Genomic DNA, 22,042 nt, shown 5'->3' with positions numbered 1-22,042 from the left:
CCTTCCAAAAAAAAAAAAAAAAAAAAAAAAAAAAATATATATATATATATATATATATATATATATATATATATATATATATATATATATATATAAAATCAAAGTGTACTGAATGCCAAATTTAGGGTTCTAATTTTGAACATAAATGGAATAGAACAGCATGTGAGAGACTACTGAGCTCTGACTGAGGCCAATGTGTTGCCATACAGGCTCCTATCCAAGCACTGGGATGCACAAGTGCTTGTTGTGTGTCCCGTACCTGGAGGACTGGGTAGTATGTGTATTTCAGTGTTTAACTCTCCGCAGACTGGTGCGCTGCACTGACTGAGCGCCCTTTCTCACATCCACCCCCACCTGGAGCAAGGAGGGAGGGAGGAGGGAAGGAAACAACACTCGGACCAGTTAAGTGCTGAAGCCTCAACATGTAACCAGAGCAGGAAACTAACTTGTCTGTCCACCGGCCAGCCACCGTGGCTCGCTGCAGTCCCAAAATTCACCAGCTGTCACTGTTGTACATCCAGTAATTCATCAGCCAATCAGGTTGGAAGAGATCATTTCCAAAACACTTCACCACCTCAGGCACATTATTCAATATGTCAAATCAATAAACAAATGTGCACGCATTTTACCAATGATAATAATGATGATAATGATGATGAAAGATGATAATGTCTCACTTTTCTACTAACACTTATTTTGTACTACTAAATCTTTAATATATGGATGTCTAATTTCAAAGTCCAAATGATCATTAACGTCGAATCATGGTTGGTTTGTTGTCAAATCTGCTGATTGGGACAAAATACAATTAACCAACATTTGGCTGGTGGCTACTGTTAATTTCCCACCCTGCCAGGCTATGTTACTGATTCACAGTAAAATGCTGTCTGCTTGGATTTACAGTGTTTGTGTGTGAATATGACTCAGTGTAAATGATGAAAACACTACTGACTCACCTTTCGAGCAAGCACGTTTCCGTGTTCAGAAACAAACTGCGCCTCAGCAGCATAGTCCTCTTTCTCCTCCCTCTGTACAAAAATAACACAATTTACATATAAATAGCAGTTCATAGTATAGTGTATACTAACAACGTGTTTGCAATCAGAAATGTAAAACAAAACCAAAAGTATCTGACATGGCAGATATTCCCCATGTGTTGCACCACACAACACATCATTCTGGTCAGGTTCTGTGACTTCATCAAAAGAATCAATTTAGTTGTTTTTTTTATTGTTGAGCTGTTAAGTGAGGCTAAAGTTGTTGATGATTGTGAGCAAATAAACCAAATTGAAATACTGTCTTCCCATCTGATAATTCAAAAAAGATAAAGGGATGGACAAAGATGTTCCCCCTCCAGGCGCAGGAAGCGACGGGTGGTCGGCGTGGCAACCTGACCTGGCCCCGCCTCTGCTCCTGTTCCCAAGCATGTTGGCCCGTTTCCTGGTGAGAGAAGCCCAGCCCCCTGTCAAAGGGCTGCGTGCCCTGCAGGAGGCGCCCACGCAGCACATGAGAGTAACCCGTGTCACACACCGGAGTCAACAGAGCCTCCTGGGCCACGCGCAAGCCTGGCAGCCTGTCGTCATGTCCTGATGACACCGAGCCCACCCAGCCCTGCAGGGAGTCCCTGTCTGGTAAGTAGGGTTGAAATGCTCCGCCTCCCACCACTCTGGAGAGCACAATGCAAATAAAGCAAGGGGAGAGAGAAAGAGAAAGAGAAAGAAATAAAAAAAACAAACAACAAAGTGATATAGGAGATACAGTATGTTGCCATTTTGAACACAAATAGTGGAAAACAACACACAGTATAGTCACAGTTTTGACCACAGTTATAACCGACGTACCGGTTATCTCCATTGTGCTCCGCAGCCCGACTCAGTCCCAACATCTCACACCGCTGGGCATACACCTGCTGGCCTGCAACAACAGAAATCCCTTCCACTGAACCCAGCCCTACACCTCCACCACCATATGCTCCTCCTCCTGCTGCGAGGGCCTCCCCTCTCCTCCCATCTGACCTCTGACCTCCCAGCTGGCCGTTTAGGTTGACCTTGGGAACAGCGCCACTGGCCCTCACCCTGTCCCTTTCTGCCAGTGCAGTTGCTGGCTCCTGTGGCGCCTCCTCCTCCTCAACCTCCCCTTCCTCTTCCTCCTCCTCCTCCTCCTCCTCTAGCTCCATGATGGAGCCGCTCGCCCCGCTGGCTCCGCTGCTTGGGCGACCCAAGCTGCAGGGAAGAGAGAGCGTGGCGCCCTCTGAGTCGTCAGCCCGACTGCTGCCCTCTAGTGATGAGTCCTCCACTGTAACCAGCGAGGGGCTGACCCCTGCTGGCCACACCTGAACGTCCGACATCTCCATTAATGTGTCTTCCTCGGTGGTGGCGATAGGCGCGCACTCGAGGCTGGAAACTTCCTGCCAGTAGGGCTCTATGCCCAGCGGAGAGGGCAAGCTGTACTGCATGGAGGCCGGGGACAGCAGCTCCTCCTGCACCAGCCCATAACCTGGAGGGAAGACAGGGGCGAGACAAGAGAAAGACTAACACCATGCAGGCACATCCAGGGAGAGGATGGGGAGGTGGTGGATCGACTGTTTCTCCAACCTATGAGGAAACAGTGGGGCTCAGCCCTGTCCCAATACACCAGGAAAGAGACTAGAGTCTTTTTCTTTATTAAGCCATGAATTTAGGATTAAGATATCCTTCAATCCTTTTCATTAAGTGTAAAAAGGAAGATATTGTGAATCAGCAATTTGACCCCCAGCCAGTATGTTTTATACTACTTTCAGTTTGAAAGGTACAAGAACAATACTTGTCATTCACTCTGAAATTAGCTTCCTTTATCTTTCTAATGTCGATTTGTCTAATTGATTCATACATATTTGGACTGATTTCCTTCTGTTTGTGGGTTTGATCGAAAGCACTTTAGGTTATTGTCATTGGGACACAGCAATAAGAGTGAGGTGAGGGTCAAAGGAGTTTGGTGCATCATCCATTGTCTATGATGTGAATGGTGGAGGGCTCTGGTTTGCTACCAGGTAAGAAAGTGAATCTGCAGAACACAACACTGTGTTCTTTGATAAGCAAAAAAAGGTGAATTTAGAGTTATACAGTACATTGATTGTGGGGTTGGCACGATATAAGTTTATCATTAGTAACACAGTATCATCTGAGAAAAGTGCTCCAATTGGATTTTAGAATCCTGATTGCAACTGGTCATAAGAGGCTGGCAAAGATGATCGAAAATGTCCATAAAAGCTGTTGGATTTACATACAGCCAATAATGAAATTACAATATTTAAAGGAAGTACTGTACATTTGAAATCTGGCCCTCACAGATTTGTGTTCAGACAATTTCAAAAAGTGTTTTAAATTTGTTCCTCTTTAGATCGCTGTTGGTGTTGACCAGTCAAGGCAGATGCTGGATGCTGTACTTTGTCAGGAATGACAAACTATCCTAGACAGCTGATTGGACAAAGTTCTTCTTCTACGATATCCCAGCGGCTGTGATACAGATACCAAAACTGTAATAAAACGTCTCTATTATCGTTCCAACCCTTGTCACACGCTGCTGAGTGGGAGTCAGCAGCATCTTGCAGATTCTGCAGAGGAAAATGCAAGTTACTGCATTCTCCTGTAGTTACACATCAGTCATGCATTTGTATGTCTGCATCCCAATCATCCAAATAAAGGTCAGTGTACACACACACACACACACACACTAATAAATCTGCACACGCACATTAGACACACCTATTATATTTAAATACTTTTTTTATTGATTGTGCCTGTTAATGAAAGAAATATACAGTATTACAACTTGGTCTACATGTATTCTAAACTGAAATATAACGTATAATCAATCACCGAGTTGCAGCATGTGGTTTTTTTTTGTGTTATTCAGTAAGGCTCTTAAGATTCAGAAGGACTTAATTGATTATAAATGAATAAATGCCATTGTTTGGATATCAAACATTTTTCAACACTTTGTTTTTATTATTAAATCCGGAATGACTCTTAAATATAATAAGCAATGTATAAACAAAATACGTCTTTACACACTGTTGGGTATTTGACCACAAAATGTTGTACTACTTTGGTTCTATTACCAAGACGTCATTCACTGCAACAATACAAGCAGAATACACACGGACACACACAAACACACTGTCAAATACACAAACAAACATTATATTCAGTGATAATTTTTCTATTATTCTTTACGATATAAATTTCAGGGCAAAACAAATTTGTGGTATATAAATTATGTGATTCATATTCATATCACAAGCTATATTTATATTTTATTTATGGTAGAAACAGTATAATGAGAACATGTTTATTATCTCTGAGTTTTAACGTCATTTACGTTCAGTCTTTTGATATGCTATCTGGATCTTGATCATAAGATAAGATTTTAAGATAAGTATTTTTGTCTTTACAGCTGGTATTTTTTTCTTTGTTCATTTTTAATGATTTGATTGAGTGGCATTTTGATTCATCTGTTATCTAAGTTGAACATAAAGACACGGTTAGATGTCTAACTATTTAAAATAAATTGAAACATATTCAGTATTTAAACTGATATACTTTGGAAATGTTATGTGAATAAAGCTCTATATGTTGTCTTTGGTGATATTTGAAGACAATAACACTCTCACACTTTGGTACATGTGACCAGTTTGGATGGGGGATTGATTGCCTGATTACTTTCGAAGTAAAATGTTTTTAATAAATTGCTGAATCAATGAGTTCAGATGAATGAAATAAGGTGAAATTGAACAGTAAAGGAGTACTTCACCCAAAAATCAAAGTTAGGATGCGTTCACACTATTCTGCTTCAGCGCCCTAATCCACCAAGGTGTGATGTCACCTTGTGTATCAAGCTGACAGGTTAAAACCCACAAACATCTGAAAACTAAGTAGAGGCTTTATAGTAGTGTGGCTGAGATGAGGCTTTCAAAGAACAACCCAAGGTATAGTGTGAACACAACCATAAGGTTTTAGCAAAATCCTTTTAGTTTAACTTTCCAGGCAGTTTTTACACATTGACCTTGTTGAAATGGTTCTTATAATATTGAAAAAAATGCCCTTCCATTAAAATGTTGTGATCAAAAGCTATGAATCAGTTAATTACAGCTCATGTGTCTGATGAATTGCAATGACTAATGTGTCATTGTGAGGCAATACACCAACAACTAAAACCTTGATTATGGTTGTGAAGGAATATGATTAAGCTTATATAATCACAAAGAATACTCCCTAAGAATTTATGATTTTAATGGAGTGAAATCTATCAGCGCATTTATGTATAGAAACTGCACTGTACAGCTGTGGAAACAGAAAGTATTAAGAAGTAAGAGGCATACTGTCCATGCTTAATTAAGCATAACAACTAGATCCTCGGAAAGGTTTGATACACTGTAATGTCCGACATTTGTTTTTTGCAGAAACAATCCCATGGTACATATATCCAGTAAGCCATTAAGGTCCAGCTATGGGCAGAAAATGATAGGAACAATATAGCAAAGTCTACTTTACCTGACCTGCCAATAAGTGCATTTTCTATTCTCAGATTTTAAATAGTTACAGGTCAGATTAATCAATGCAAATAAACTGACATTTACCGTCAGCTGATAAAATCTCACAACTGTGTAGCTAAAAACTAAAACTTCTTCAAATGGCATCCATAACAACTCTAACAGTAAAAAAAGTATGTATTAATGGGTGAAATACCTCTTTACTGTGTAAGTAATAGTCTCTCAGAGTGTTTGGACTAATGAACTAAAATGTGAGCAAGCATGTGTGTGTTTCTGGGATGGTACAGGGCCAGGAGGATGAGGTCAGAATGAGGTGAATAGGGAGGAATGAGTCAGAATTAGAATGAGAGTTAGAATGAGTTAAAATGAATCTGGGTTAGCCTTTCCCTTCACTCCTGCTATTTAAACACAAACCCACACACACAGGTGTCAAAGGCACAGGATGTAGTGAAGCACAAATAAACTCCACAGAGATTGTCATGGCACAGGAAAAGACAACACACTGCACAGTATGCTACTCACTTTACCACTGTACACGCACACACACACACACACACACACACACACACACATATATACACACAATACTGCATTCACATTAAAATACAGATGAGGACACTTTTGGCACACAGGTGAGCCTAAAATGTACAGAAATAATCACACACACCCAAAATCAATACACAAACACACCTCACAGCAATGTCCCTGCTAGCAGATAACATTCAGACAACGTTAACAGTGAGTCTGTCATCAGACTTGGGCAAAACATAGTTTATGAAAATCTAATTAAATATATGGATGTAGATTGAGTTTCATGTTTTAGTAAAATCATTTCTTTTACATTTACACATGATAACTGCTCAACATAATTGCACAAAAAACTTTTTTTTCTTTATAAAATAAGAGAAAAAAGGTCCCATTTATGAGTCTCATTTATCTGAGAATAATTTACAGATAGTTATTTTGCCCATGAATGAAAGACATCGTGTCACAGCAACATTGTACATTATGTGCTACGCAGCTGACCATGTGTTACACTGTAAAATTATACCATTTATTTTACAGAAAAGGAAAAAGAAAACCCATTTGTTTGTTAATATAGCATTAAAACACCCATTGAACAGAGAAAACATTTTACACTGTGAAGAAAACTTCATACATTGAAAGCATGCCATGCACATAAAGATGGCAGAGTCAAAAACAGCAAACAGAAAACTTTATTTTGTTCAGGAAACTCCTCACTCACAAGTCCCAGTCACTGTACAGACAAAACTCATCTTAAATAGACCTGTGTCAAAATGTATTTTAAGATATTTTGACATATTTTTTGAAGTATTAACTCAGCCTAGTTTATCTTGCAAGGCATTTCAAACACTTCTTGTGTAAAAACAAGACAAAATATTCATACACATAAATTCCTTGCAAGCTGAACTACATAAAGTGATTTTCTTGACTTTCTTTGAATATTAACAAATTCAGCTAGTATTACCTAAAGCCCACGCTCACACGCACACACACACACAAATAAACAGATACTGTAACAGCAAAGCATGCAGCATGCACATGCACAAACTGTAGTACACACACAGAGCTGGATTGAGAGAGGAGGAGAGGGTCCCCGCTCGACTGAACGAGGGAGGAGCGCGGGAAAACAAGATGACAAGAGAGGAGGAGGCCCAGAGGTCAACATGAGGTCATATGAGGTCAGAGGTCGAACAGGAAGAGCTGTGAGGAAGAAGAGCAGGAGAGGAGAGGGGAGGAGGAGGAGGAGGAGGAAGAGCAGGGTGGCTGGGCAGCAGATATGACATGTCATAGGTTGAGAGACAGACTGAAAGTAGGAAAGAGAGAGATTGTCCTGAGCTAAAGACAAAATTTCAAGACCGCTAGAACACTGCAGTTACGTTACAATGTCTGCTGTCAATAAAGCTTAGACAAAAGTGAAATTCTGTCTTGTTCTCAGGGAAAGAAAGATAAAGACAGACAAAAAGAAAGAGGGAGGGATAGAAACAAGGTATGAAGGCCCAGAACACACTATCATCTGTGTACTAGCGCCACTTTTGACTAGTGTATCCATCCCAGACATACACACACACGTATGCACACACACACGCATGTATGTGTGCACACACTTACACAGACGCGCGTACACACATGTAATCTTAACAATCTCAAACATCCTTAACTGAAAATCAGGAATTACCCATATGTAAAGTGTTGGCCTGTTTGCACTTAAAATGTCTCAGTTAACTCTTAAAACCCTGTCAGTAATAGCAAAAGGGAGTTATCCTCGTTTGTCATATTAAGTAAGAAGAATCAGAAGCGTCATGTTCAGGGCTCAAGTATGAGGGGTAAAAAAATGTAACTGAAAAAAAAAATGACTTGTGCCCCAGTGAGGAATGCACAGAGGCGGTGTTAGTGCATGCTGCAAAAGGCCGGGTTCATGGTGGAAGAATGACACCATTCCTCAGACCTCAAAAACATCATTTGAGATTCATCATTATCATCATCATCATGTCATGAGCAGCAAACCACCATGCAGCCCGAGTTCAACTTCAACTTACCCCTTCTGAAAAACGGGGGTCTAATAACTCGTGGCTTGCGCACTAGGCGCGGTGGCCTTGTGTCCGTGACCTCTTGTGGAGCAACAGAGACAAGGTAAAATGGCTGTTACCCCAGACTCAAAGGGAAGCAGGGAGGTTTTCAGAGGTGGAAAGTAAGTGAGAACAACAGCTTACCTTATTGTGCTGAAGAATTTTGTCTCAGATTTTTAATAGTGCCGACTTTACGAGCTGTTGTGACCAATACGTTTGTTTACAAAAAAATAAGCGAAATAATCGTAGAATCATGACCATAGAGAAGTTATCTGTTTTTTCAGTGAATACTTTTGTAATATTCAGTTTTGAAATTCTCTTTGAACCACTGAATTCCTATTCCTCACGATATATATCTCAGTACACCAAATACTGTGATTGGCAGTTGAAGTAACTGAGCCTCTGATTAACTACTCTTCCGAATTCTGCTTGAGCAGGAAATTCCTGTAAACTTTCCATTTCTGATTGTTACAGATCATCATAGGACAATCAAACAAACTTAACATCAGTCTCACTATGAATATGCTGAGTATTTATTCCATATTTACAGTATTATATTCACCCTAAAACTCATATATGTCACTTAACATATCTTGAATGGGGAAGACTCTCCATTCTTGAAACAAAATGGATTCATACCATGCTATAGAAGAAAAGATCTAACCTTAGTGATAGATTGTTTCAATAGCTTTAAGGTGACATGGTGTTAAAATAAATAATAAATACAAGATTAAATCATATCTTGTTGAAGAGCATAGCACATGTTTTTGCTGACTAAATGTAGTGGGGGTAATTCGCTGTTCATTGAGAAGGATACTGATTTGAATATTACATGTCTTATGTGATGTCTGTGCGTCTTACCATTGATGACACTGGGGGACAGCAGGGTGGAGTCGCGGTCGCTGAGACGACAGGCACCCTCCTCTGAAGAACCGGGTGCTGGCTGTGGAGCCTGACCCTCCAGAGAGGTTACGATGTCTGCACGATCAATGTTTCTCAGAGCGGTGTACAGGCTCTCCACTGAGAGGGGAACACATCGAGGGGGGTGGGCGACAGATAAAAAAAAGATAGGAACAGAGAAGTTTGTGCACAAGGACAGGGAAGTCAAGAAAGATGGGAAGTCAGAGAGTATTCTGTGGAACCAGGATACCTTGTAGACAGCCAGAGTCAAAAATATAGTTAATCTAACAATTAAATAGTCAAAAAAGAGATGAATAATTTAAATATGTGATGCCAGATTCATTTTTGTGCTTTGTGTTGCAATTGATATAAATGAGTACTACAGTATTTAAGTAGCTAGCAGGTAATTTCTAAGAGATATACAGACTTACTTTTGGCCCTTTTGCCTTCTCTGCTGGCCCACAGGTTGAGCAGGGCAGAGCTTTGGTCCAACAGGGAGTTGGGATTCTCCACACGGATCCTATTAATGTCGTCCACACCAAACTGAAGCTCACGTGCCAATTCTGACAAATAGACAAGTCAAGTAGATAAATAGATACACACAAACACAGACAGATACAGTAGGTATTTAGCTCCTTCGATCTTTTAAATGACTAACCTGCCCAGCTCAAACCCAGCTGTTCAGATATGATGTTGATCTTGATCTCAGTCCTCTCCATGGCATTCACTGTGGCTAAAAAGAAAGAAAAAAATGGACAGTGTCATGAAGACAAATAAGGGTACACGTACTGAACTAAGGAGATTGTAACTCTGACTCTGATTAAAAAAATATATAAAGAGTATATCTAAGTCACAATTTATTTGGCCAGTCCAGCTGACATTTAAGTGACTAGAATTTGACAGTAAAATGACTTGTCAAAGCATTCTATAGGTATTCAGTATTTACGGTTAATGTTGGGACTCAGCTTTGGACTGTCCAAATGTGTGTTACTGACAAATACTCAAATACTGCAGACAGTTGCTATTAGGTTTTTTCATTTTCCCTTCTGTGTCCTAAAAGACTTGACATCGACTTGAGTTGCTATTAAATTTGCTAATAGCAATACTTACCTTGACAAAAGCATTGTTCTGTTGAAGGAAATAAGCAAAATTTTTTGTCTAAATAATCTTCAAGGGTAGCACACCATAAGGTTAGAATTTGGGATTCATTCAGGTGCTAGTCCCACCAAGTAGCATTCAGTAACCATTATAGAGGGACTGAGGTGCAATGTAGCAGCGCTGTGTACTTGATAGACAGAAAAGGCCTTTTCCCTTCAACCCCCTGCCATCAGCAATGTTTAAACCAACCATCCATTTACTACAGGTCAATCAATATAAGGACTCCTCTGTCTAGCTCCACTGCGAGGTCCTGCCCATTCCCAGTGCTAAGCTACAGTGCTAATGCTAACAGTATCTGCTGCCATGCCATTGGAAATCGCAGTGGAGACACCAGCGCCATGCAAACCAATCACAGAGGTCATTCATCTGTTGTCATAGCTACCAGGACACTCAGGAAAGAAAAGGCTAATTTGCCATGTGTCATGGAGCCATTTTGGGTCATGTTGGGGACTGCTGTTCATCTTTTGGTCGCGCATTCAATATGATTTCCTCTAACTGCACTGCAAAGAACTCTGGGGCATACTGTAGAGCAGGCTCAGTCTTTGTGCCATGCGTACACGCGAGACAGATAGGGGGAAATAGAGAGGGCAGAGTGGGAAGCAAAGGGTTGTGGGTAAAGGGGCAGTGCAACATTCAGTGCCCGTCTCCACTGTGTGTAAATCAGGAGAGGGCTGAAGGTCAGGCAGTGAAGGACTCACCCACACCAGGCTCATTCAGTGCACTATAGCGTTCCCTCAGGGCGAGGGGGGTTAAGGTTCGCCTGCGTTCCTCACTTCCAATAACCTAAAGAATAAATAAAAACAAAATAATCACATTATAATTATTGTCTGAAGTGTCATTAATGAAGCACGTTTTAACCTTTTAACATCCACTGTTTGGCCCGCAGGACATTAGCACTATGTAGAGCTTTGGCAGACTGCTGGTGCAATGAAAAGTTACTTGAATATGAGCATGTAATATATGAATCAATAGATAGGACGTCCCTCTTTTTGGTCATTGTGGTCATTTTCAAAAAGAATGCCCTGTTGTAACAATAATCCAGGTACAATACACAGCAGAGTATACAAGTGAAACAAGAAATATGGAGTCGCGCTACCTTTAAAGCAGTCAGTCCAACAGTAACAAGCAGCATTATAACAATGTAATAAATCATTGGGAACTAAATGTCCAAATTCATCCAAAGGGTCTAACGATAAAAAATAGTCCATTTGTTTTTGTTTAGGTGAACCACCCCAAGAAGGGAGAAGGTGTTAAAGCAGTGCTGCATACTGTTTTACTATTTATTTGTTCAAGAAGAATTTGTATTGTGTGTATAGATGAGATTCTCCATGAATAATAAGTAGAACATAGGGTATAGTCTTACTGTCCTCTAGCCAATCAGGTGTGACAAGTAATGGCTGACTAAATCCCTTCTCACACATCACAAATAAGACATGATATTAGCTATTGAGTTATAGAAAAACTGACTTCTTATATGGAGTATGTCCCATAGCGACCTCTGTCTCATTAAGCACATGGACGTCTAGGGAAATTCAAGCACAAATGTTTGTGTGTGTTTGCAAGCAAGTCCTTACCTTGACACATGGTGGCATGGTTATGTTAAGGTTACACAGTACGTGCTGTGTGTCCTCGTACTTGGTGCACTTCCGCAGAAAAGACAAAAACCCAGCGGCGTCCTTGTTACTATCTCTGACCTAACATAGAGAAATGACAGACAGAGAGGAGAAGAGAAAGAAAGAGAAAAGAAGAAGAAGAATATGGAGAGAGAAAATGGAGGAAAAAGAAGAAACCAGATAAAGGTATGGATGAGAGGAAGACAAACAAAAGGAGTAAGCAAAGAGTGATATAGAAAAGAGGAAAAGAAGGAAGTGAAAGAAAGAGATAGGGTAAGAGACAGAACAAATGAGAAAGGAAGAGAATGAAACAGCAAGAGATAGGAGGTGGAAGAAAAACAGATCAAAACGGGTGTTAGATCCCTCCACAATGTCTCGAGCATGTGGCGCAGTAACATGGGAAGAGAAGCAGGGGGGAAACAGGGATGGAAGCAGTCCACAGGCAGGCGAGAGGGAGAGATTTACCTGCACATTTTACCTGGACGTCTGTCAGACCAGACAGTTACAGTGTGACCGTGAGAGAGAGAAAGAGAGACAGTGAGACAGACACATACAGACAGGCAAGGCCGCAAGATAGGAAGGCAGGCAAAGAAAGTGAGGGAGTCACAGGGCATGCAAACGATTACCCAAGAGAGTCGACAGGTAGATAGGTAAGTTGTTTGTTGCTTGGCTATATCATAATGAAAAGATATTTATAAAAGTATTCATTTAGCTGATACTGAACAGTAGTGTGTGTCAGACTGTCAGACACACATAGACAGAAAGACACCGACAGACAAATTGTGGATTTGGATTACCAAATAAAATGAACAAACCAATGGAAATACAATAAAAAAATGACATAAATATGATAACAGGACAGACATAAAATAGGCATGCACAATATGAAAACAGACAAGTCATCTGTGCAAGAGAGGGGGTTTAAACAACATCAATAAAATGCAGAAGCAAAAAATTAGACAAAGAAATGACTGACAATTATGATCAGAAAGAAGCACTAATTTAACAGTGATGCATCTGTAACCAAAGGGACACACTTTAAAAACAGTGGACCATTACATATAAGGGAGTTGTTTAGTATTTCACATTCATCAAAAATAAATTTAATCAAAATAAAATAAAAAAAAGAACCAAAAAAATCAGGAACAATGTATATCTTGTCATTTGACACATACGAAGAAGAATGGACTGACTGACAGACATACACAGATCAAGAAATGTATCAATATATCAAAAATTATCAATAATAATAATCTTTAATTATATACCTTCATACTATATGAATATATAGTGAAATTCATATTTTTTCTTAAACTTAATGTTAGGGTGAAATTGTGTTATTATGCCTTATTGTAATTTCACTGTTTTTCAGGTGTAGATTTAAGTTTCTTGTGTGTTACTGTGGTGCTGAGAGAACACAGCGCTGCGCTGTTATCTTAACCTTTACATGCTAATGGTGAGACAAACTGAAAGACTGTCTGACAGATATGACAGTGAAATGCAAACACACAAAAACCACCATATGAACAGATTGTTTGGGTGATGATCAGCAGGTGGGTGCTCAGGTGGGAAACTGACTAACTGGCGAGAGGATCCTTGACACACAGTGAACCCAACAACTGAACAAACAAAACCACAGTACTGTATGAATACGTAGCGAGTGATAGAAAAGCAGGCATATGAACAGCCAGATAGAGACAGACCTTGACAGAGACAGGCAGCCTGTTATCTCTGAAGGCCTGGAAGCTGAAACTGCGAGGCTGCTGGGTGGCCTTCCTGATGGGCACCAGGTTCCCAGAACACTCCAGGTGCAGCGGCATGCCCTCCATCAGCTGTGGAAAGGTTAAGGGTGACAAGATAAATCATTACAGCAAGAGAATCTGAGAAGGATTTGACCCTTATAACACAGCCAGAGGGTGGATCGATATCACAAGACACAAACTCCTACTCTTCTGTACTGCAGAAAACTCTCTACTTGCAGGATCATGCCTCCCAAGATGGAGAGGCTTTGGAAGCAATGCCAGCAATGCCGCCAGTGGTGTTAGCCGTCTTTCTTTTCTTTATGAAAAGAAAACAAAACTGGAATAACTTCTTGTCTTACAGTGCATCTTCTAAAATATGACTTTTGAGTAGCTAAATTAAATTCATATTTTATAAATCATTCTTTAGAAACAAGAGCCAATAGCTTAAAAGTACAAAAAAAAAATAAAAATGTCACGTTATAGTTATGAAGTGATTTGCACTGTCTGGGAACTACGTTTGAAGTTGCCATTACCCCTACTGCTTTTCGTAACACCTTTCCCTTTCTGTGACCGTGGCAATGTTTTCCTTTGCCCCTGTGCTGACCTCAATGTCTCGACTGCGGGCCACTTCGGTGAAGTTTTCATGCAGCTCCAGTGTTTTGTCCATCTTATCATCTGTCATGCAGTAACAACGCAAGCGTCCCTCACGCGCTTCATTCATCTTGGCAAAAATAACAAACTTGGCCATATATGGAACGGACATCAGTTCTCGGTATAGCAAATTGGCAAAGGTCACTGCCTCTGCCGTGCGTGGACAGTCTGCCAGCCAGAATCTGGATATGGTGGAAAAAGAGAAGGTGGCAAGTGGCAGATAAAAATCTGATTAATATTCAGAAGTGTGCAAGAGAGAAGGGAAGAAAAGATGACTGGTAATACATTTGTCTTGGTTACTGCTGAGGTGCTTACCTTGCAGAAACATTGGTGGTAAAGTTGGCGCAGTTTTTGGCGTACATCAGCTTGGTGGTTCCAGTGATGTCCTCCCACTGAGCTGGTGCTGTGCCACCTGAGACACAACAATCACACTGTGTCATTCATCCCCCGATAACCAAGGTAACAGATGCCTACATATACCTTTTTACAGCACATTTTATGTTGTATGTTATGTACATCCAAACAATTAAAAACAATAAACAAAAGTCATTATTTACAGAGAAATTTGGCAAAATACTTGTCCGTGTGATTAACTTCAGAATGGATCCTACCAATGACACTGCAGAGGAGGCGTAAGCTGGTGGTATCACCCTCCCCAGCATCTCGAGGACTCTCCCTCCAGGATGGTGGCAAAGGGATGCGCAACCCAATTGGACGGTGAAATTTGCGTCGGCGTGGTTCGATGGTAACCACTGGGCTGAAGGTCGCCTGGTTACCAAGGTGCCGAGTCAGCAGTTCATCAGGAATTGGCTGTGCCTGAGGTGGAAGTGGTCGGGGAAAAGGTTATTAAAAAGGAGGATGTCAGAAAAGACAGTTTAAATAATATGGAGGTGAACAAGGCTGGGCACATAAAATATGTGAAAGAAAAACTGAAACACAAACACAATATAAAAGCTCAAGTAAGTACAGGCGATCCAAAAGGATAGTACATAGGCAGGAAAGAGAAATAAGGGGAGGATACGAAAAGAAAACAGAACAACACTTGCAACAGACTGAAACATCAAACTCACAGCCATACTCACACATGCAACCAATTTATATTTCACACCTGACCCAACTCAGATCAGTGCATCAGCTCGGTCAGTGTGGCTCACAACTTAAATCAGGAGAACTGAGGAGTGATGAATGGCTGGATAAAAGGAAAACATAAACAGAGCAGCATAAGCCAAAGCAAAACTCATGCAGTTTCCTTAAATAGCATAAGTGCTGTGACAAATCAGTGCTTTGACAGACAATGTAAACAGCGTACACTGAAGTGACCAAAAAACCTGAAATGTAGAACCCATAATTCGTCATAATCTTTCTGTCATGAAAAACTGTGTTGCGTGAATAGAGACAGTCAGCATGAGTTTTTGCCAAGCTCCCATATGTGTGTCTGTGGAGGTCTGGATGAGTGACAGTCAGCAATACATTTGCCAAAAGCTCCTGTTTGGTAGAACAGACACCACGTGTTGCAAATGCTAATTTAGAAAGGATGCAGTATGGTATGACAGGCTGAGATACTCCTCAGGTCATGTCGCCTAGTTCATGGAAACGGTAAATGCAGTGTGATGTATTATACTGTAAAACTTTAAGTCTATATATATATATGTCTATATAGTATTTTAAAGGCCTAAAAAAACTAGTTTCTAAATCAGTCACAGTCAGTGTTTTCTCTCTTTGTAATGGGCTCCTACATGACAACACAATTTTCTGCTAAAGTTAGAACGGTTTTGGATATTTCACATGAGAGATTTCGGCATTTCTGTTTTTGTCCTTGCTTTTTTCACTGGCTTGAGGTGGGTGGGGCTCAGTTAGAAAAAAGGTGATGTCACATACTTCCATGCGCAAATCAATCAGTTGAGCAACATTTGAATCAAAACGTGTTGTGTGGGCGTTTGTTCCTGTTGTCAGCACTGTCAGCAAAATCTGAATAAACCACACCCACACAGCCCTGATGAAGCAGATTAGCTGAGTTTTTGAGTGCTAGAGTGTAAATAAAAAAATACCAAAGGATTTGATGTAATCATGAATATTTAATATTATGGAGACATTATTTTTAGTTTTAGGGGAAATAACCTGTATCTAAATAGGTTAATTTCACATCATAAAGGACCATACCACTGTTTTTGAATACTTTAGTCATTTACTACAACCGTGCATATTTTACATTACTGCTGACAAGCAAGAAGTGCTTAAGATTCTTAATATTTTCTCCATATCTTTGAGGTAGCTGTTGGTTTCAGTTAAAGCAGATTTGATGTAAATAAACAGAAACCAATGACTACAAGAAATGTAACAGGAAAATTGCGCACATGATTTGCAATAAATGGGAAAAAACATGCAAAAAACAGCTACGGTTCTCTAAAAAATACTGAATCAAAAATGGATTGGCTGCTTGTCATAAATGCAAAAATCTCATATGACAATTCATGAACTTCTTTCAAACATCAAGACTGACAATAATAAGAGAACAAAGCAGCATCTGTCTACATTTTGCATTCACTCTCAATGACTGATGGCACAACTCTTACATATTCAGGATCATTTGTCAAAACAGACAGAACATCAGATGTGAAATCTGTCAAATCTCAACTCAAAGAGACTGAATGCAGCACAAACAGCTAAACACATTGGCACAGACCATTGTGTCACAGGCTGAGAGTCAGCTGTTTTGTAATTCAAACATCTGTCCTCAGTAATTTCTGGAAAACACCAGATTGTCTCTGTTGTACAAGCAAAATAACAAACACCCAAACAACTATGAAAGATGTCGATCTTCAAAAACATGAGATATATCTCATGTTCCCTCTCCTCCTTCTCATTCCTGCTCCCGCATATATCTCTCCCTCTACTGTATTTTGTACTGTATTTACTGCAATTTCGATTCCTCTTCTTACCTGCAGTCCCAGTCTCACTCTCTTGGTGACGGCCGTATCAGGGAAGATAGCCTCTACATGGGGCACCAGCTTACTGGTCAGCCGGCCGCCCTCCGGACCGATCAGATCGCTCTCCTGCTGAATGCGGGAGACCACAGCGAAGTACAGGGGGAAGTCAGTGGAGATGATCCGACGGATTCTCTTCTTCTCCAGCTCGTCATGACTCTCCAAGTCTACAGACAGGAAGCAGTGAAGAGGAAGAAAGTGAAAGAAAGGACATGAATAGAAAAAAAGAGACTCAGAAGGAGGAGGAGGGTTAAGTATTAGAATACAATTCTAGTAAAGACTTCCAGTCTTAACTAGACATGAGAGAAACTGCACTTGTCTGTTGTTGCTTAGAAAACCTTCCCATAAAAAGCATCCCCTCTCTGTGCCCTTGTTCTTTAACTCCAGGGTCATACATCAAGATTAAGACTAACTTATCTGCAACCGTGCAAGGTCCCACGGACAGTGACATCCATTACCATCACACTGACCTTCATCCATGCCATTCAGAATAGTTTCCAGCACTTCGTCACCATAGCGATTGCGGTGTTCCTTCCAGACCGAGCCGTTTTCACTGCGGAGGACCACAAGTTCTCGGTCCCCTCGACCCAGTGAGGCAAAGTGTGGGATTTCCACTATTACCGGCCTGTGGAGGAAACAACAACCTGCATAAAAATCTGGTTTTGAACCTGTTTTCAGGCTTGAACTTTTATTTAACACACAGAGCATAAATTACAAATTTGGGGGTTGTGATATAAAAAACTTGATTTTATAGCCTTGTTTGACAAAACAAAACCAAACAGTAATATTCTATTTTGTTTTCTTCTATTACTGTTGCTGGGATTACACCCTAATTTACTGTATCAATGTCCAGTCAATCATTATCTTGTAATTCATTTTCAAATGAACAAACAAATCTAGTGCAAGTCATTCTAATTAAAAATTTCTGTTTGAAGCTGACAGCTGGAATTCTTTTCATGTATAAAAAATATATAAAAAATTAAATTAATTTTGGAATGGACAATAATGGATTTATGTAATCTTAGTTAATAAATATTACAATTTAATGAAAATGCAAATATCTTTGTAGAAACTATGCAAACATTTATTTTATGGCTTTTCATTTCATATTGGCACCATAAATTATTACTCCTTTATTATGCACCAAAACATAAATATGTTTAGCGGGGACTGCCACATGCTTCATATATAAATGTGAGCATACACACAAACACATTTGCACATAAAATGAGACTTTTTTGCTGTGATGGTTACATGCTTTAGGGTGGCCAAAAACAGTAAATAAACGAAGTACAAAGTTGACTCACCCAAGGAACTGCATACTGGATGGTCCTAGGGAGATGATACGGCTAGCAAGCCCCTCCCCCTCCACCAGCGGAGGAGGTGTGGTCAGTTTCTGAGGTTTGACCAGACGACAGGTAATGCGTGTTGGTGCAGCGCAGGTTCGAGGAGGAATGATGACTCGCAGGCCATGGTGTCTGCTGCCTCGCATGGAGCCTCCTCGAGCATCCACCATGAAACTCACCAGGAAGCTGAGAGTCAAACAGTGATATGGTGACTGAATGCAAAGGTTCTGATGATCACTTAATCATCTTTAAACTTTATGATCAAGATGCATTTAGCATTAAATAACACAGGACAGGAACACAGCCAATACTGGGAGGTTGTAAGGGAAATTCTTGCCACTGAATGAGACAGAAAAGCATTTGTGGTTTATTCAGCAGTGATTTGAATTGATCTGTTTATGCTTTATGCAGATTGATTTATAAAGGAGACACCAATTCACTATGTGGTTGCCCTTTTCATTTGATTGTCTCAATATGTCAATGGAGGATGGGCCATCTGGAGAGGACACTAAGTGCAGCAAGAATGACATAAAAAGATAAAAAAAATAGCCCCATGCTGTTTGATCCGGCATTTAACGGGCAGCTTCATACAGTGTGTGTGTGTGTGTGTGTGTGTGTGTGTGTGTGTGTGTGTGTGTGTGTGTGTGTGTGGTATGGGGTGACTCTTCTCCTCTTCTGAGTTCATCTTCCCCCCCTAACACCCTCACTTTATATTCTGCTTTTCAAATGCTGACTCATTGTGCTGTGCATAAATTATGACTAGGCACTTAATAAATGAACATTATGCTGCATTACCATTATGAAGCTTGTTTGAAATACTTTAATTACATGCCTTTTATGCATCAATCAATCAATCAAGCTTTATTTCTGTAGAACCTTCCAACAACCAAAGCTGAACCAAAGTGCTGTACAACATTAAAAACAAGATAAAAAATAATAATGATAATAACAAATAATAATAAAAGTACAAATAGGTCAGCAGAGCACATTACAACATTAAGATAAAGAGAAGTGTCACAGGGCCACTAAGTGTTAAAAGCTATTCTATATGCATGAACAATATAAAAAACAAAGTGTAGACAAGGGGACGATTAAAATAGTTTATGATCCTCAAGTAACCAACATGTATCATTTATGTATCAGCCCATTTACAGTATAAATCCTAGGTTAAATGTAAAAGAAAACTGCCCTATATCTGTAATTCTTTTTTGACATTTGCCAGTACAGTAGGAGGTGGGGTGGTGGGTGGAGTATCTGTGGTTCAGTCTTGGCCACTGATCATCATCACTGGTGTTCTGGCATCACTGATGCTTTGATGTCAGGGATGTCACAACATCAGTGATGATCAGTGATCATAAAATGCCCTCCCCCTTTGGAAATCGGTGTTCTTTCCGATGAATTACCAGTCATACTAATATAGCAATAATTATTTCATCAAAACAAGACTTTTCAAGATTGCCTAATGCCCAAATGAGACCCCTGTCCTAGTATTAAGAGTATTCTAGAGTATTCTTTGACTGATTTTCACATATTTTCCCCTTTATTCCATCTCCACTGTGTTTGTATGCATTCTGTACTTTTAAAATACATTTGCAATACTGGCAATATCATTGAGTCTGCCGCGAACCCCTTCTTTATGATAAGCCTGACAAACAGCATCAATCAATAACATCCTTTAACATCAATAAAATAATAAATGTGGATTAACATGCAGCAAAATGTTTCATTAGCTGACCCGGTGTGAATAGGGCTGGCAACAGGGCTGACGTTATCTGAGGTCTCTGTAGCCGGACTGCTCGGAATAAGAGAGTCTTCATCGTACTCCTTTGGCAGGGGGATGGGGGTGTGCTGAGGTCAGGGAGGGAGAAAAAAGACAGTGAAAAATTGAGAGGCAGTAAAATAATCATGACCGAAATTATTAAGACAGAATGTCTTAAATGTCAGAATACTTTTTAATATTGTAGGTATTTGACTTTCACAAATTAATATCTGTCTTCAATTTGATAAAGAAACAAATGCTTACAAAATGTAATGCACCCTCTAAACATCATAAATTAAGCCTACCTGATCCAGTAGTACAGTCTCTGGGGACACACAAGGGATCCTGGGAATTGCAGGAGAATATGGCCTGTAGGAGAGGAAATAAGAGTAATGTAAGACAACATCTATTATATTAGGTATTCAGGACAATAAATCAAAACCAGTACAAAACCCTGTTTCAGCTGTCACCTGCAGACCCACCATTTACTAGACGACAGAGATGCAAAATGTGAGTACACAATGACTTACGTGGTACCCATGCCACCCTCAAAGTCTCTAAGGGTCTTCTTCGGGGAGAGGAAGTCATCATCCTGGTCCTTGAAGTCATCAAGCTTCAAATAGCGTGCTCCATCCATCCCGAGCAACTCATCTCCTGTAGGCAAAATAAAGAGGTAAGAAAGGTGGAAAAGGGGCAAAGAGGAAAAAACGAAAACTGGGAAAGAACAGGTTGCACATAAAGAATTAAGAGAGAAAAGGACAAGACCAGGAGAAAACAGGGCAAAATGATGCTGATCTCAACTCTCAAGTTCTTCCACTCAGTCGTAAGATGTAAGTTTCTTAAATCAAGGACAAAAATCTGCCAATGGAATTCACCTTTTTCTCCAATGCATTTTGACTTGTTTTCCTTTCATTTTTTTATGAGTGACAGTGTCTTGAACTGTGGTTGACCTCTCAACTTGAATCAAAATGTCACATTAAATACTCGAGTAGTAATCACCATCCTTCCCATCCCTTCACCTTCATGAAACCACTAGAAAATGGCCACAAAGAACTCTCAAATATTTTAGTCTAAGCAATGGAGTCAAACCAACAACAACCAGAGCCAATGGAAACCAAAGGAGTGAAAGAAGAGGATTGGTAAGACAATGAATATTAACACAGTTTAGGACACTGCATGGACAGCAAACTGCAAGGCACCTGGTGACAGCTTTTTTAGTGAGCATGCCCATTAAAGATGAAATCACATGTGGTGATGGTTGTTTCTGTGTAGGAGAAAATACTGCAATTATTAAGGAGGAATGATATTGAAATAATAATCATTACAATAATAAACTATAAACCACTTCACAAAACAGAGTTGTTTACAGATAATTAAACATTCATTAGTACACACTGCACAGGTAAACCAATAGAATGTTAAAGAAGAAAAAAGCATTACAATTAAACAAGTACAAGAACAAAATAGATTAAAAGATGAAGCTTGCATGTAAAAATTCTTCCAAAATTTGTTGTAAAAATTACATTTGATTTGATTTAATTCTGAATTTATTTAAAGCAGAAAAACGACTGCATAAACAGCAACTGTGCGTACTGTTTGCAGGAGAGTGTCACAGCTGGGGCACAGCATGTGTGTAATCAGCTTATTGATCAATTAGGCTGTAAAAGGTAAGAGCACTCATTTTCAATATGGTTGGATTGGAAGGGGGCTGCTTGTCTTTTAATTGCAGAAATACTGGAGTTCTGTCAACAATGAGTCCACGAACAGA

General features: G+C 39.9%; 1 protein-coding gene across 11 annotated transcripts in view; it reads right to left on the bottom strand.

Moving 5' to 3' along the window:
• The window catches only part of LOC122865454 (ankyrin-1-like), a 79,854-nt gene that overhangs the window by 4,790 nt on the left and 53,022 nt on the right, over nt 1-22,042 (bottom strand). For 4 of the 11 annotated variants that reach the window (XM_044173888.1, XM_044173887.1, XM_044173890.1 and 1 more), the window contains 20 exons: nt 20,805-20,928; nt 20,580-20,643; nt 20,251-20,363; nt 18,477-18,701; nt 17,640-17,794; nt 17,125-17,336; nt 14,797-15,001; nt 14,501-14,597; nt 14,139-14,367; nt 13,496-13,624; nt 11,754-11,873; nt 10,878-10,962; nt 9,680-9,754; nt 9,453-9,584; nt 8,983-9,141; nt 8,092-8,163; nt 1,842-2,496; nt 1,396-1,666; nt 957-1,028; nt 260-354 (listed from right to left, as the gene is read on the bottom strand). In XM_044173888.1, coding sequence (XP_044029823.1) covers nt 286-354; nt 957-1,028; nt 1,396-1,666; nt 1,842-2,496; nt 8,092-8,163; nt 8,983-9,141; nt 9,453-9,584; nt 9,680-9,754; nt 10,878-10,962; nt 11,754-11,873; nt 13,496-13,624; nt 14,139-14,367; nt 14,501-14,597; nt 14,797-15,001; nt 17,125-17,336; nt 17,640-17,794; nt 18,477-18,701; nt 20,251-20,363; nt 20,580-20,643; nt 20,805-20,928 — 3,263 coding nt within the window. In that variant the 3' untranslated portion in view covers nt 260-285. Of the gene's footprint in view, nt 1-259; nt 355-956; nt 1,029-1,395; nt 1,667-1,841; nt 2,497-8,091; nt 8,164-8,982; nt 9,142-9,452; nt 9,585-9,679; nt 9,755-10,877; nt 10,963-11,753; nt 11,874-13,495; nt 13,625-14,138; nt 14,368-14,500; nt 14,598-14,796; nt 15,002-17,124; nt 17,337-17,639; nt 17,795-18,476; nt 18,702-20,250; nt 20,364-20,579; nt 20,644-20,804; nt 20,929-22,042 lie in introns of those variants that run through there. The other 7 variants (XM_044173894.1, XM_044173889.1, XM_044173892.1 and 4 more) reach the window with 7 other exon arrangements.

Source organism: Siniperca chuatsi, linkage group LG18, assembly GCF_020085105.1.
Source record: "Siniperca chuatsi isolate FFG_IHB_CAS linkage group LG18, ASM2008510v1, whole genome shotgun sequence".
Classification (NCBI taxonomy): Eukaryota; Metazoa; Chordata; class Actinopteri; order Centrarchiformes; family Sinipercidae; genus Siniperca; species Siniperca chuatsi.
Note: the sequence above shows the minus strand (reverse complement) of the source record. Positions and strands in the feature narration are given on the sequence as shown.